The 16,281-nt window shown below is 47.4% G+C and overlaps 1 gene segment (V, D, J or C); it reads left to right on the top strand.

Annotated features, from left to right (window-relative positions):
- Nucleotides 1-5,275: 5,275 nt before the first annotated feature.
- Nucleotides 5,276-9,599, top strand: LOC125149361 (probable non-functional immunoglobulin lambda variable 1-50). The segment is given in 3 exon segments: nucleotides 5,276-5,390; nucleotides 5,501-5,835; nucleotides 9,465-9,599. Coding segments are annotated over 3 exon segments (528 nt in total).
- The last annotated feature ends 6,682 nt before the right edge of the window (nucleotides 9,600-16,281 follow it).

The raw sequence follows: 16,281 nt of genomic DNA, 5'->3' as shown, positions 1-16,281 counted from the left end.
CCTCCCAGGAGACAAACTCTGAGTCTCTGTGGAAATCAGCCCCCTCTTTCTAAGGGACTAAGCTGACACTACAGCTAGTAGGCAGGACGGAAATCTGTGTGAACAGCCGGTCCCCATGAGTCCATGGAGAAGACAAAAGAAACCGCTACATGCCCGCCCTGATCTGGGGCTGCAGGAGGAGCATCCATCATGGCCTGGACCCTTCTCCTTGTGCTCCTGGTGCTCCTGGCTCACTGCACAGGTAGGGACATCTCCAGATCCATGGCAGCTCTTGAGTGGGTGTCACCCTCACTGTCACAGACCACCAAGCAGCTTAACCTTTTCCGCTGCCCCGTTTCCCATGAGGGTCTGTGTTTACAGGTTCCCTGTGCCAGCAGGGGATGACCCAGATACTCTCCTTCTAAAGACTTCCACTGTGCTACAGATCTATGGGGAAGTGAAACAAAAACCTGGCCTGCACCCTCCTGACCTGGTGTGCCCCTCACAACAAGGGCTCTACCACGCCTGGGTTAGGGGGTCAATAGCGTTGTCATTTCTTCTGTCAGCACCTGAGTTTCCTCAGTCCACTTGATCTGATAGTATCACATACTTTTCTTCAGATCAAAATTTGGATTAATCCATTGATAATATAGTCTCGCCCTGTTAATGTTGCACTGGAAGTAATCCCATGCTCAGAGATTTATAGCTCTTAATGAAGAAATTGGATAAGAATGAAAAGGCTGATTCCGGCCATGCTCTCTGGAGAGTGTAGAGTGACTCAGATATGCTTCTGGTCTGAGTGTTTCCATTTGGGGTTGTGATGCAACCCCCACATGCACGTGGGAATTGTATTATCTATTCTAGCATCAACCTCCAAAAAGGAAAATTAGAAATAATATCATCTACAATAGCATCAAAAATATGAAACATATAAGGAAAGATCTGAAAGAATTTGAGAATTTTATGCACTAAAAATTATAAACCATTCAAAGGGAGATTAAAGGTTTAAATACATGTACAGATCTATCGGGCTTATGGGTCTAAATATTCAACTTGGTAAAGATGTCAATCCTCCCAGAATTGACCAATACAATCATTGTAATAGCTTTGGTAAAATGTCCTTGAAATGGTGGGGAATTTTAGAAAAGAAAAAAAGAAAAGAAAGTAGAAACACTAAGAAAACATGTGACTAGAATATAGCCCTGGGAGAATCCTGCCCTGTGTCCTCAGGCCAGCTTGTCTCTGAGGAGGATAAGGCCCAGGAAGTAGGTCTGAAGTCAGAAGAAACAAGTCAGGGTGAGAGCACAGACATGCAGTGTCAACCAAGGACACGGACCGGGTAGAGGACCCTCTGTCCGAAGGCCGAAGCACAGAGTGTGAGTGCAACAGGTCTGTTGCTGGGGACCCCTGGCGACCAGTCTATATAGTGCCCCCCACAGTGTGCATCTGGGGCGATGGTTTCTGTTCATCACTTCAACCTGGCGAAGGACCCTGTGACTTGTAACTTGTTGGAGAATTGGGGCCAGAAGACAGGTACATGAAGAGGGCAGCATGTGATCTCAGAAACTCTGTATTTTCAAGGGTTACAAGTGAAACTTGCATCCATAATTCCCGGGAAGACAGTCTGAGGAAACTGATCAAAAAGAGGTCACCTCCAATGGCTGCCTTGGCCTCTCTTGGAAGGCATGTGGGTGTATCCCTACCCCACATGGGATGTTGTTTGCCTGGTCTTATGGAGGCATATGTAGTGGGAAGTCATGCCTACTGGAGAAGTCTTGTGTGCTCAAGTTCTTGACTGCAACTTAAGGATGAATTTGAACCCCCCTGACCAGCACAATGAAAGCCCCCATGTCCCAGGCCTAGGAGGAAATGAGATTCTAGCTCCTTGAGCACTCACGCCCAATTTCATCTGCCTACAATGACAGTTTTCATGGATTCTTTCTACTAACTTGTCAATGTAAGGCAAGATCTACATGATCTTGTAAGGAATGATCTGATCTGTGAGGAAATTTAAAATGAGTGTGTATCTTAGCAAATGTGTATCAAGTCTCCTGCACCGATGTAGCAGAGGAACGCCCAGGGTTTCCTTCTCAATTTGTATTCAGATTTATTTTCTCCTTTCTGCCATTTCCTCCCCATTCTCTAACCTTGCTGGCATCCCGAGCTTTGTGCTCCGAATCCCCAAAGTGAGTTAGGCTTTGGACCAAGTAATAAGGAACTCCAAATATCCCTGCCCCCTATATTTTCTGTAATTTAGGTTCCTGTTTCCAGGATCTACAGACTCATCCATCCATGAGGTTGGGGTCAGATATCAAGAACAAAATCATCTGTAGCAGAAAAAGCAGCAACATGAGATGAAATTGTGGTCTGGCACAAAACACATATGTGGAAGCCATAGAAATATGGACTGGGGAGATCTTGTCTCATTGTTATCTGAGATGAAACCTCTGGCTTCAGGTGTGCCAAGGCATGATTTCTTAGGTCCTGTCCTAAGACAAGTCTGACCACTGGGTCCAGACATGGGGCCATCTGGACAAACACTGTTCCAGATCAGTGAAGAATCAAGATGCAGCCTCCCTCCTCCTCTTGTGGGCCCTTCACTCTCTGGACACTTATTGCATCTGACTGTACATAATTTACAATCTGTCCTCATCCTCTCAAACTATGTCCCCAAATCCAGTCCTTGGCAACACATATTATGATACCGTCTCGCATTGAGCAGAAATCCCTTGATGCAATGGTCAGCTTTCCCTGGGAGCCAGGTCCATGAAGTGTCAGGTTAGAACCAGAGACACAGGAGTCCAACTGCATTTGACTTAGGACAGTTGACTCACCAAGAGTTCCTTCGTCCCACACTATTTACTAAAACATACTTGGTGCCACACTTGGTCTAGAGGCTCAGGATACAGTGTAGGCAAGACAGGGATTGTCCCTGTCCTCAGGGAGCTGACGCTATCTGGGAAAGGGAAAACAAACCAGGAAAAGCATAAACACATGTAAAATGTTACCATGGAGGGAGGGGAGTTGAGTATTGTAGGTGGATACAGGAGCCACTGGAGCATTTGACAAAAAGACACAGGATCTAATTCAAGCTTATGAAGAAAAGTCCAGATGTTTCAGTGAACACGAATGAGGAGGAGGGAGGAAGGAAGCCAGTGGGAACATCGGTAGCTGTTAGAGGATAATGGGCAGATTCAGCAAGTTTGGGGAGGAAGGAGGCACCGAAGAAGGGGGTGTGGCTTCGAGCTAACCCTTAGGAGCTGGATGGCATGTGAGTGAGCTCCTAGGGAGAACATTCTTGATCAGGGGTATGGAGATGAGGCCCCAAGTTCACCCCCATGATGGAAGCGTCAACAACCTCCCTGCCTTGTTCAGTGGCAACATGGGGATATTTCGGGGTGTCTGGGTGGTTGGGTCGCTTAAGCGTCTGACTCTTGATTTCAGCTCAGGCCATGATCTCACGGTTTGTGAGTTCCAGCCCCATGTCAGGCAGCTTTGCATTGGCAGTGTGGAGCCTGCTTGGGATTCTCTTTCGCTCTCTCTCTCTGCCCCTCCCCTACTCATTTTCTCTTCTCTCTCTCTCTCTCTCTTTCTCTCAAAATAAATAAATAAATAAAACTTAAGAAAATAAAACACAGGCATATTTCCTCCCCAGATAACAAGTGGGAAATCCTTCAGGACTCACTCTTCTTTCTCTGATAGTTATCTGAGATGACCCTTCTCCATGACCCCCATGTCCCCAGGCTGATTTTCCACATAGGAACAAAATGCCTCTGCATTCCCATGTATCGCATCCACACAACAAGCCATCCAGAATGAGAGATCCTCGTCATCCTGGACCCATTGATCAGGAATCCCAGCCTTCAGGACTGGACCAGATCTCTTACACCATCTTCCCTGCCATCAACATGGTACCAGAAAGAAATTCATTTGATTTCTCCCAGAAACAGAGGTTCATCCCAGCATTTGGGGCCGGGATCAATCACATTCTGACAGCATGACTGGAAGATGTGGGTCTGGATAGGAGAGGAAAAGGTCAGACGGTTTGTGCAAGCATCCCCACCTTGTATATCACTCAGCTCTTTATTTCCAGCTCTGCCCTCCACCCTCATAGCTGGTTCATGTTTGAGTCTTGTGTTGTGTACGTTAAGAGCTGAGCAGGGGACACAGACCATGGGGTTTCTGTCTCATACGGTTGTAATTCTGACTCCCAGAGCTTTCTAATGTCTTATAAAACATAAGACATCCCATGACCACCTGTGGTTTTCTCCTCCATCTGTCCCTTCCTCAGGAGAGGACCAGTTCCAGAGGCCCAGCACAAGATGCTCTGTACACATCCCAGGATGGTTCCCCATCTGTTCCAGTCCCCAGTAAGTGCCACTCCAGGTCACCTCAGGATCATTGCTGAGAGACTCCACCTCACAGGGAGGTCACAGAAGGCACTACCACATTTAACCTTTTCTGTGTTCTGGGAGTGGGATCAGAATTAGCCAGACTCAAAAAGCCAAATATCTGATTCTCATACAAATACAGAATGGACAAGTATAAAATATGCTATTAAACTCATCTATTAGTGAGAAGACCAGTAAAATGGTGAAGCTTGAATAAAGAGCAGATAAAAAATAAAAATACTTACAGTTCACCAGGAAAATGGACTTTGAAAAAATATTTTTGTGTGTTGGAGATACACTGCTAAATTTGTAACAAGCAAGGAATCATATAAGAGGAAAAAACATGTGTCTTGCACAGAAAGAGACACATCTTCATGGGGGTAGCACAGTGCTCTGGATTTGATCCTGACTGAAAAGGAATCTGAGCAGAGACACCACCTCGACCCTGACCCATGAACAGCCAAGGTAGCCATGGCCAGACCTTGAAGAGTCTGGGTAGAGTATACAGCTTTCCTTGAGGTAATGGGAGGCAACATAAGGGGATACCTGGCCCTAAAGCAGGGGATAGGGGACAAAGCAGTAGGATGTCAGGAGGTGTGCCTGACTGGCTCCAGTCACATGTCACACAATGCTGTGTCTGGGTCTGGACCACCAAGGGACACATACAGCCCATTTCAAGGGTTAAAAGGTGATCAGAGCTGGGACCTGCCACCTGGAACTGCCTGTGCCCTATGTTCAGGGCTCACAGTGGTGACATCCACACCCCCTGGCCCCACACAGCCCCTCCCATACCCATCCCCTTACCTCCTCAACAGAGAGACCTGACCCAGGACCAGTGAAGTGTTAGACAGCTATGAGTCTCATTTGCATGGACAGATCCTCCCCCTCTTAGAGAATGAAAAGGAGAAGAGACCTATTAGGGGAGGTCTGCACACCGTGGGTTACAGAAGGTAGGAACAGTGATGACTTCCACCATGGCCTGGACCCCTCTTCTCCTCACCCTACTTGCTCACTGTACAGGTAACTGGATGTGAGGCCAAGGGAAGGGGCCCTTGGAGGACATGTGGGTCGTTCTTTTTCCTCTTGTCTCTAGACCCTGGCATCACGGTCTCTGTGTCTCTTATTTGCAGGGTCCTGGGCCCAGTCTGTGCTGACTCAGCCACCATCAGTGTCTGGGACCCTAGGCCAGAGGATCACCATCTCCTGCACCGGAAGCAGCTCCAACATCGGGGGTCGTAATGCTGTGAGCTGGTACCAACAAGTCCCAGGAATGGGCCCCAAAACCGTCATCTGTTGGGATAACAGCAAACCCTCGGGGGTCCCAGATAGATTCTCCGGCTCAAAGTCTGGCAGTTCAGGCACCCTGACCATCACTGGGCTGCAGGCTGAGGACGAGGCTGATTATTACTGCTCAGCATGGGATGATAGTCTCAGTGCTCACACAGTGCTCCAGTCCTGTGGGGAAGTGAGACGAAAACATGCTGTCCCTGCAGTGATGGGATTTCTTTTGCAGCCCCCATCTTCTGCCAAGACAGCTGGTTCCCCTTTTGTTTGACCTAAATCTGAGGTCTGAAACCCAACTCACGGAACTTTCTCTAGGATATGTGTCCTTGTGCTCTCAATTCTGTCTCTGCAGCCTGTCCTTGCAGGTACACATTTTCTGTTTCATGCAAACTGAGCAGAAATTCCTGTACGCTGGGATATTGCCCTGGGGACAGAGTCCCTGAGGCTTGTGCCTGTCTCCTAGGGCTACTGTAACATAAAACCGTAGACCGTGTGGCTAATCCAAAAGATATTGATTTTCTCACAGTTCTGGATGCTAAATGTCCAAGTTCAAGGTGTTGCCAGGTTTGATTTCTCCTGAGGTCTCTCTCTTTGGCTTGCAGATGGTGGCGTTCTTCCTGGGTGCTCACATGGCCTTGTTTGTGTTTTCCCCTCTGGTGTCTCTACCTCTTCTTATAAAGACATCATCCCTATTTTTTAGGACACCACCCATATGACCTTATTTATCCATAATTACATGCTTCAATGCCTTATCTGCAAACATCACAATGTGGGTTAGGATTTCCACATAGGGTTTTGAGGGCACACAGTTCAGTCCTTATCAAGGGGTCAGGACAGAACCAGGACTCAGAGTCCAGCTGTGTCTGGCTTAGGATAGTCCACTCTTCCAATGGTATGCATTCACACCCTTTACTGAACCCTTGCTACATGGCAGACTTGGGTCTAAGGGGTCAGGACACAGCAAAGGAAACACATGGAGGGTACACCTGCTCAGGGAACTGACAGTGTCTGGAAGTAGAGAGAAGAAACAGAAGTAAAACATACTGTGTCTCAGGCTGACTTCCCAGATTGGGACAAATGTCCCTGCAGTCCCAGAATGAGGTCCATACAACACACCCTCTGGACGGGAGATTTGCCCTCCATGACCCACTGACCAGAAACTTCAGTTTTCAAGTTGCCTGGACCACATCACTCCACCATCTCCCCTGAAATCATCATGGTGACCAGGGAGGGGATTGTCCAAGTGGCTTGGGTAATACAGTGGCTATCTGGTTGGAACTGGGCTTAGTCACTGACTAATCACATGGCTGGGGATTTGGGGTTCAAATAGGAGAAGAAAATGATAAAATTTCACCAAATATGGCCGTGCCTACCACCTCTTCTTCCCTCTACCCTCTTTGTTATTCAAGTTGGGACATGGACTATGGACACTGGCATCTGGGCAGGGGACATGGGCCAGGTCGTTTCCATCTCATAAAATCATAGCTCAATCCCATGACCATTCTGATGTCCATGCACCTGATCAATTCCAGACCAACACACACTCACTCCCAGGCACGAGGTGTTGATATGAAATGTAGGCATTCACATGAGAGTTAGAAAGCAGAAAGTATAGGGTCACCTGGATGGCTCAGTTGGTTAGGCGACTGACTTCGGCTCAGGTCATGATCTCACAGATAGTGAGTTCAAGCACCATGTCAGGCTCTGTGCTGACAGCTCAGAGCCTGGAGCCTGCTTCGGATTCTGTGTCTCCCCCTCTCTCTACCCCTCCCCTGTTCACACTCTGTGTCTCTCTGTCTCTCAATAATAAATAAACGTTAAAAAAATTAAAAAAAGAAAGAAAGCAGAAAGTATATTACTCACATGATGACCTTCTCTTCCCAGAGGTAGAAAGAAGGTAAAGAGTTGCAAGAAACTTCAATGGTGGTCACTTCCCCACCACCTGACACCTGTGATCACCTTGTGATCATGATTTCGCATGGTCTTTGCAGGACCTAGAGCACAGACTTAGCATTGCCTGACCAGTTGTCTTGATCCCTCTGTAGAATTGAACCATGCAAAGGGCTAGAAAAAAACAAAGAACAAGACTGAGATTTGGATAAAGGACTGCACATGAGTTAGGGTTCTCCTAAGAAAAAGAACCTATAAGATGCATGTGTATATGTATGTGTAATATAATGTATGTCTATGTGCATGTCTATGTGTGCATATCAGTCTATCTGAGATATTTATTTTAAGGACTCTTTAGCCATTGTTGTAGAGGTTGGCAAGTCCAAAATCCACAGTGTGGGCTGGAAGGCCACAGACCCAGGAGAGGAAGTGTAGATGTTGTAGTTTTGTTCTGAGGGCAATGTGTTCCCAGAATCCCTTCTTTCTGTGCAAGGTCAGTCTTTTCTACATCAAGGCCTTCAACTGATTGGATGAGGCCCATTCGCATTATGGATGGTAATTGGCTTTAATAAAAGTCTACTGACTTAATTCCATTTTTTAAAATTTATTCCTTTATTTGAGACAGAGAGAGAGAGAGAGAGAGAGCACGGGGGGGGGGGGGAGGCAGTGAGAGAAGGGGAGAGAGAATCCCAATCAGGCTCCGTGCTTTCAGCTCATACCCTAATGCAGGGCTCAATCTTATGAACCATGAGATCATGACCTGATCTGAAATCAAGAGTCAGTTGCTTAACTGACTGAGCCACCCAGGTGCCCCTACTCATTTACTTCTTAATATCATGTGAAATATATATTCGCAGAAACTACTAAAACCATGTTAGACCAAACATCTGGCTCTCATGGCCTACACAAGCTACACATAATTTAACCATCACAGACCCAGTTCCTCAGGGTGTGGAATGGACTAAGAAGTGTGAGACAGGTATGCCCTCATTGGCGATTTAAGGATCAAGGTGTCAGGTCGTGGCCACCACAGACTGGATGCCCTTAGTCCTCCCTGTTCTTATTTACCACCCAGATGAATGCTTCCTGAGCTCCAGCAGGGATCCTACCCTAGCTCTGCCCCACTCTCTGAAGTGTTGACCCTGCCCTGTGCTCACAGATCTCCACACCTCTCCCAGCTGATCCAGCCTCCACCAAGGACAGAGACCCCAGGACAGAAATGCACTCTCTACTTCCCCCCGAAGGAGCAACAGCAGTGGACAGAATGACATGATTTTGACACATCATTCCCGGGATATCTCCTCAAATCTCTGGACTCAACCAGAGATGAGCCAAATCATTGACTCAACCATGTACCCTGGGACCAAGGTTCCTTTTTTGTCTCCACATCATGCTACCTCATCAGCACTTGTTTCCAATCCAGAATGAAGCCAGACATCACTGACCAACACAACCCAAAGGTCCTAGTGCTCCTCCAGTGACCCAGGCTCAGGAACATGAGATCCAACCTTCTTGGGCCCCACAGTCAATCCACTCCATCCTGCAGTGCTAACTACAGGTTGACTACTTCTTCCACTTTGTCCTCTCCTTCTTCTTCTTCTTCTTCTTCTTCTTCTTCTGTTTTTTTCTTCTTCTTCCTTGAGACTCCCCTGTCTGTGTCTCCACTGCTCTGTTACAGGGTCCTGGGCACAGTCTCCACTGACATAGGGAGCATACATGTCAGGGTCTGTGGGACAGAAGGTCACCCTCACCTGCACTGGAAACAGTAACAATGTTGGAACAAATTATGTGGGCTGGTACCAACAGATTTCTCACGGTGGCCCCAAAACTGTGATGCTCAGGACAAGTAGGCTCTCACAGTTCCAGATCTCTGGCTCCCACTCTGGGAACACAGCCTCTCTGACCATATTGGGCCTACAGCTTAAGGACGAGGCTGACTATTACTGCTCAGTGTGGGATGAAAGCATCAATGCTGACACAGTGCTACAGGCCCATGGGGACCTAAGACAAAAACCTGCCCCTGCCCCTCGTGGTCACCCCCATTATTGCCTGTGACAAACAGGGAGACCATGGACACCCTAGAGGGTGTGAGGGTTTGCTCTGAGCACAGAATGACCTTAAAAGGTCGGTCACAGTTGCTCTCCCTCATACTGTTTTTTTCTAAAAACAAAGCAAAACAAAACTATTGAGATAATTTGCATGCCACAAAGTTCATTCATTTACAGTATACAATTCCATGGTCTTTAATATAGTTCCACAGTTGGACAATCTCTATCATGACTGAATTTACCACATTTCCATCACCTGCAGAGAAACCTTGGACCTACCAGCAGTGAAGTCACTGTCGCCACTGCGCTCAGCCCTTTGTAGCCACAAATTCCATTCTGTCTGCGGTGATTTCTTGTGGGTATTTTACGTGCACTGTAACACTGAACATGTGCCATTTTAAGTGCCCCATTCACCCACATTAGGTGCATGCACATTGCTGTGGGAACATCACCATCTGTAAATGTATGGAATGTTTCACTTAGTTGCATAACACCCTTGCGTGGAGCCCATGCTAATCTATCTGGAAGTTTCCAATTTTATTGGATAGGCTGTCAAAACAAACATGTGATGGCCTTCTGTTGCCGAATTCTTAGGTGTAATATGTTTTTGAGGTCCATCTAGTTATACCTGGCTCTGTAGTTCACTTTTTTAAATTGGTGACTAGTATTTCACTGTATGGATGCACCATATATTCATTATCTATTTATCAGCTGATGGACATTTGTGTCGTTGACACCTTCTGTCTATTTTGCATTGTGTCTATTGCTGCCATAAACACTCCTATACAAGCTGTTTGTGTGGACATATATGTTAGTTTCTTTTGGTTTGATACCTAATAGCTGAATGCCTGGGCCATATCATGACTTTATTATACACTTCTGAATAAAGTGCCAGACTGTTCTCCGATGCGGCTGCAAAGGATTGCATTCCCACTAGCATACGTGAGGTTTCAGATGACCATCTCCTCATAAAGCTGAAGTGGTATGTAAGTGGTTTTGCTCTGCATTTCCCTAATGAGTAGGGATGTTGGGCTCCTTTTCATGGTCTCTACTGTTTCTATCACATTACCAGCAGCCTAGGCTCTGAAACTCTCCAGGAAGCATTGGCTTTAAGGAGCTTTAGTCTGAGCTATTGTTGAAATTGTAGGCTCAGCCTGCTCACGTGAACACAGCAGAAAATCCTCGCTCAGGAAGATAATTCTCTCAGAGACACTGGAATGGGGAGACTGAGGGACAACCCTGCCACGTGAGGACCATAAGTTAGGAATGTCCTGTGGATTCTGCCTGTGCCAGGCACGGCACGCACAGGACTTCAGACCTGTTCTGGAACCTCTTCCTGACCATGCCATTCACTAGTCAGCACAGGAGACAAACTTCAGGCTCAGCAAGTCTCCCCATGGCTCAGAAGAGAAGGTGCCCCTGGGAACCAAGGAACGGTGGCAGCCCCTTCTTCCCCGCCAACACACAGTGGCAACTTTATGAACCCACACATTCCACAGAGACTCCAGCCCATCCCTGACAAAAAATGCATAAACTCTAGGAAAAAATGAAAAATCCTTTCAAAAAGATAGAAAAGGACTTGCATAAATAGAAAGATAAACTTGTTGGTAGTTTGGCTTAATGATTTCTTTTTCCCTAATATTTATAAGGACAATTTTAAGGACAGAAATAGTCTAGAGCATTTTGCAAATGAATGGACAAAGAAGTAGGACATAAATTGTTGGATACTGAGACATTTGTGAGAGCTAAAATAATTTAACCAATGTGATACTGATACAAGAATAAAAAACAAGATACGTATTAGCATCCAAGAAAATAATCTATGCATGCAATGCACTTAAGAGTGATGTTTGAAGCACCATCCAGCAGGTAGACAAAATAACCTCACACATGAATAGTTTACTTTTGAATTCTAGAAAAGTGAGATTTTCCATGAGATCTATGAAAAACTAATTTTTATGTAAATTTAAAATGGTTCCGGCTATGATGGAAAAACCCAGGAAGGAGTCAACCACCTGAAATTCTGGTCACCAATTCCAGTGTGTGGTAAGGGATTTCCCCACACCAGCAAGCCATACTGGGACATCAGCTGGGTGCCCTACAATTCAACTCAATTCTGACACTCAGTACTGGAGATAACACAGATCCCACAGGGTAAGGGCTCAGTCCTGCAAGAATGCCCTCCATTTGGGGTGCCAATCACAAGTCTTGGGTGTTACCTGAGCTTTGGGCCCACTTGAAATGGGTTGCAGTCACCTCCTACAGGGATTTGATTAATTTGCTAGAGTGGTTCACACAATTCAAAGAAATGTCTTTTTTTTTCTGACAAGATTACTGATTCATTATAAAAGGGTATAACTGAGGAGCATCCAGATGGAAGAGATACACAGGCCCAGGTATGGGGGAAGGGCATGGAGCTTCCATGTCCACTGTGAGCCTGATATGGCTCCAAATCTCCACCTGTTCACCAATCTTGAAGCTCTATGAAGACCCTCCTTTAAAAAAATTTTTTTTTAGAAAGAAAGAACATGCAAGTGGGGGAGAGGGACGCAAAGAGAGAGAGAGAGAGAGAGAGAGAGAGAGATGGAGAATCTTAAGCAGGTTCCATGCTCAGCACCCAGCCTGATGCAGGGCTCAATCCCATGACCCTGGGATCATGACCTGAGCCAAAATCAAGAGTTGGATGCTCAACCAACTGAGTCACCCAGGTGCCCTTCCTATTGTGTTTTAGTGGAGACTTCATTACATACTCATGATTGGTTAAATCATCAGCCATTGGCAATAGATTCAAACTAATCCCTCCCCACCCAGGTCAGGAGGGGGTATTGATAGTTCCAACCCTCTACTCACAAATGTGAGTGCTGGCAACCAGCCCCCTATCTTTAGTTGCTTTGCAAAAGTCACTTTGCTAACTTAACCAAAGACACCTTTACCACTGGCATCGCTTGCAAGGTACATCTTTTTTGTTTGATCTGTAATTGAGGAGTGGTGGGCGTGAGAGTTTCCCCTACTGGTCTCCCAGCAACACTCTAAAGGAGATTTTTCTTTAATTTTGACGCTATATATACATGTTTACACTCCCATCGATCAGGGCTCCTTCTAAGAGTGAGAAAAAAGTATAATAATCATGTGCAGCACTACAGGATCATAGCATTTAGAAACCGGACCTGGATGTTTGAATAGACTGGGACCCGGTGAGCTACAGAAACAGCTGGTCTCTCAGGGCTTCGGGCCATGGTGAGGTGTGTGCCCTGGATCCTGAGCCATGAACAGCCAAGGAGCTATGCGCACACTCACCCTGAGGAGTGTGAGTAGAATGTAAAGTCTGTCCAGAAATGATGGGAGGCCACATAAGCGGAAACCTGGCCTGGCTGTAATGCAGGGCTCAGATCAACACAATGTCACCCAGTGTTGTGTCTGGGCCTGGAGACCAGGGTGCGCATGGGTTCCGTTTCTGAGGGGTCAGGGATGATCAGAGCTGGGACCTGCCACCTGGCACTGCCTGTGCCGTGTGCTCAGAGCTCACAGCTGGGGCCTCCCCACTCCTGGCTCCACCCAGCCACTCCCCTACCACCCCCCTGACATCCTCAGATGGAAGGACCTGACCCAGGGCCAGTGAGAGGACAGAGAACTTGGGTCTGATTTGCATGGATGGGCCCTCCCTCTCCCAGAAGATGAAGAGGGGAAGGGAGAGATTAAGGGAGGCTCTGCTCATCTGGGTGGCCACAGAAAGCAGAAACAGTGACGGTCTGCCCCATGCCCTGCATCCCTCTCCTCCTTACCCTTCTTGCTCACTGCATAGGTAACCAGATTCAGGGACAGGGAAGTGGTCCAGGGAGGACTATTGGGCCCTTTATCCTCCTCTTGTGTCTAGACCCAGCATCATCCTTCCTTTGTCTCTCCCCCTTGCAGAGTCCTGGGCCCAGTCTGTGCTGACTCAGCCGCCCTCAGTGTCTGGGGCCCTGAGTCAGAGGTTCTCCATCTCCTGAACTGGAAACACTGACAACATTGGTTGTGTTTATTGCGTGTACTGGTACCAGCGGCTCCCATGAATATGCTCCTCAGACTTCTCTCATATGGTATGATAACAATTGACAACTGATACTCAGGAGTCCCTGATTGACTCTAGAGCTCAAAGTCTTACAGCCCAAGCTCCTTGACCATCACTGGCCTCATGCTGAGGCTGGGGCTGATTATTATTCCAGGCCTGTGAGAACCGTCTCAGTGCTGACATAGTGTTCCAGGTCTGCGGGGAGGTGAGACAAAAACTTACTGTCCTCATAATGATGGGGATCCCTGTGCAGCCCCGACCCCTCTGTCACAATAGTTGCTTCCTTTGTTTGTTTTGTCAAAAGCTAGGGTCTGGGATCCATCCACCGGGAACTTGCTACAAAGAATGGGAACCATCCTCTCAAATTCTGCCCCCAAGCTTGCAGTTGGCCACCATACATTGTCCGTTTTTACTCTAATTGAGCATAAATCTCTGGATTCTGGGACAGGTTGTCCTGGGGAAAGAGTCCACGGAGAGATGTGTCAGTCTGCTTGGGCTGCCATTATGTAATAACACAGGCTGTGTGGCTTAACCAACAGAAGCACATTTTCTCAGTGTGGAGACTGGAGGTCTCCAGTCCAAGGTCTTCGTAGGTTTGCTTTCCTGAGGTCTTTCTTATAGATGGCTGCATTCTTGTGGATCCTCACTGTGGCCTATTTTCTGTGTGTGCTCAACTCTGTTTTTTCTTCCTCTTTTTATGAAGAGACCATTTGATTAGGCCATCACCCTTATTTACGACTTCATTTACCTTAATTACTTCCTTCAGTGACTTATATCCAAATACATACCATTGAGGGTTGGAATTTCAACGTAGGGTTTTGAGGGGGACACAGTTGAGTCCATATCAGGGAGTCAGGGGAGAGCCAGGGACACAGTGTCCAGGTGTGTCGACTCTGAATAATTGACTGGAAGATCCACACCATTTGGAGAATACCTACTATGTGAGAAACCTGAGTCTAGAGACGCGGACCACATGCGGACACCATAGGAAAGGTCCCCATGCTCAGGGCATTGACAGTGTTTGGGGGAAGAGAGAGGACACAGAAGCTAAACATGTATAGGAAAGCTATGTCCTGGGAGCATGAGGATGGGATCAGGGGGGTGGAACCAGAGTATTGGAGCGGTTGACAGGTACTCCAGAATCTGATGCGTTGTGATGAGGTCCCAGCGCTATGCAGACAAGGAAGGAGCAGGAGGGGAGCATGAAGGTGGGGACCAGGCAGGACTGTGGATGGTGCCCAAGTCACCCGGTCCTGGACAAGGGTTGGCCAGTGGGGTGGAGAAGGAGGGTCAGGACCCCTGTGACGTGGAGGATTTAGGGAATACGGAGGGGGGTGGGTATGAGAAAAAGGAAGTGGGAGGTGTGGCACCATTGCAGGGAGGGGGCTCCACCAGCTGGGACAGCATGAGGACCCATTTCTGATGCAGGGTGACTTCCACCTCCCGATTCCGGGAAAGATCAGCCCCTGACCCAGGCGACTTGTTCATAGTTCTAGGAATGCACATATCTGCTTATTCTCATCTCACAATGTGCCTGTTGAAAGAGCAAAGAATTGTTACAAGAACACCATGCGAGGCTGAGCTCAGTTCCCTTGTTCTCATTGCTACCCATGTGTTATAAACGTTCCCCTTTAGGGAAGCACAGAAAATCACAATTTCCTTTAGATAAGCTAACATGAACTTCAAGAACTGGGGTTCTGTAGTTGGTTTGGATTTAAATGTTTCCAGAGCATTCTTTTATACAATAAAGATTGTTAATGACTACTTGGCTACCCTTCTCACTTTCTTGCTGAGAAAAAGGGATCAACGGGACATGGCGGATAAGGAGACTGAAGCTGAGCTCCATACGGGACCCCAGCCTCGGAGCAGGGGGTCAGCAGTCCCTCAGGCAGGATCAAGGCAGATGGGTCCACACCCTGACCCTGTCATCCCCTGGTTGGGGCTTGCAAAGATGTGCTGGCAAGCAGTGTTAGGACAGGCTCATTATGTCCCAGGGCACACTGTCTATAAGAAATAAGGAAACTACTAGAAATCCAATGGGAAGGCACCTAAAGAAGACAAAGCCTACACTGCAGTGATCAGAGGAAGAAGGGTTGAGGCCATGCTTTACAGAAGAATCAGAGAAAACTCTGAGATTATTTCTTAAGGAAAGAACTTCATGTTGTCGCTAGTTTATAAATCCATTAAAGGAAACATAACTTTCCCCAAGTTCACCTGCCCCTTTATTTACGACACACGTGGGCTAATGTGATGGAAAGTGCACTGAGCCAGGCACAGCGTCCCCATGAAGCAAGAGAGAAGCTTAAGCTGCAGGGTCTCCCAGCCAGGCGTCTTACAGTCTTTGATCTGGACAGTCTCCCAGAGGAAGAACTCACAAAGGGATCCCTTGGTCCTGCTTCAGCACCATTACATCCAGGGTGACTACAGAGCTTGGGTGAAGATGGCAGGCAGCTGAATGATGACGTTTCAGAAGAAATCACTGTCAGCAGGGTCGCTGGGCACCACTGAGTCTCTGTGATGCCCTCGCTCTTCCTGAAGCCCAGCCCCTCCAGCTGCAGCCCAGCTCCAGAATATTCTGATATTCCTGCCACAGAGCATTTCCGGGCCAGGCCAGGCTCACGCTCACCCACGAGGTTTG

Source organism: Prionailurus viverrinus, chromosome D3 (genome assembly GCF_022837055.1).
Source record: "Prionailurus viverrinus isolate Anna chromosome D3, UM_Priviv_1.0, whole genome shotgun sequence".
Lineage (NCBI taxonomy): Eukaryota > Metazoa > Chordata > Mammalia > Carnivora > Felidae > Prionailurus > Prionailurus viverrinus.
This window is presented reverse-complemented; position numbering and strand designations above follow the sequence as displayed.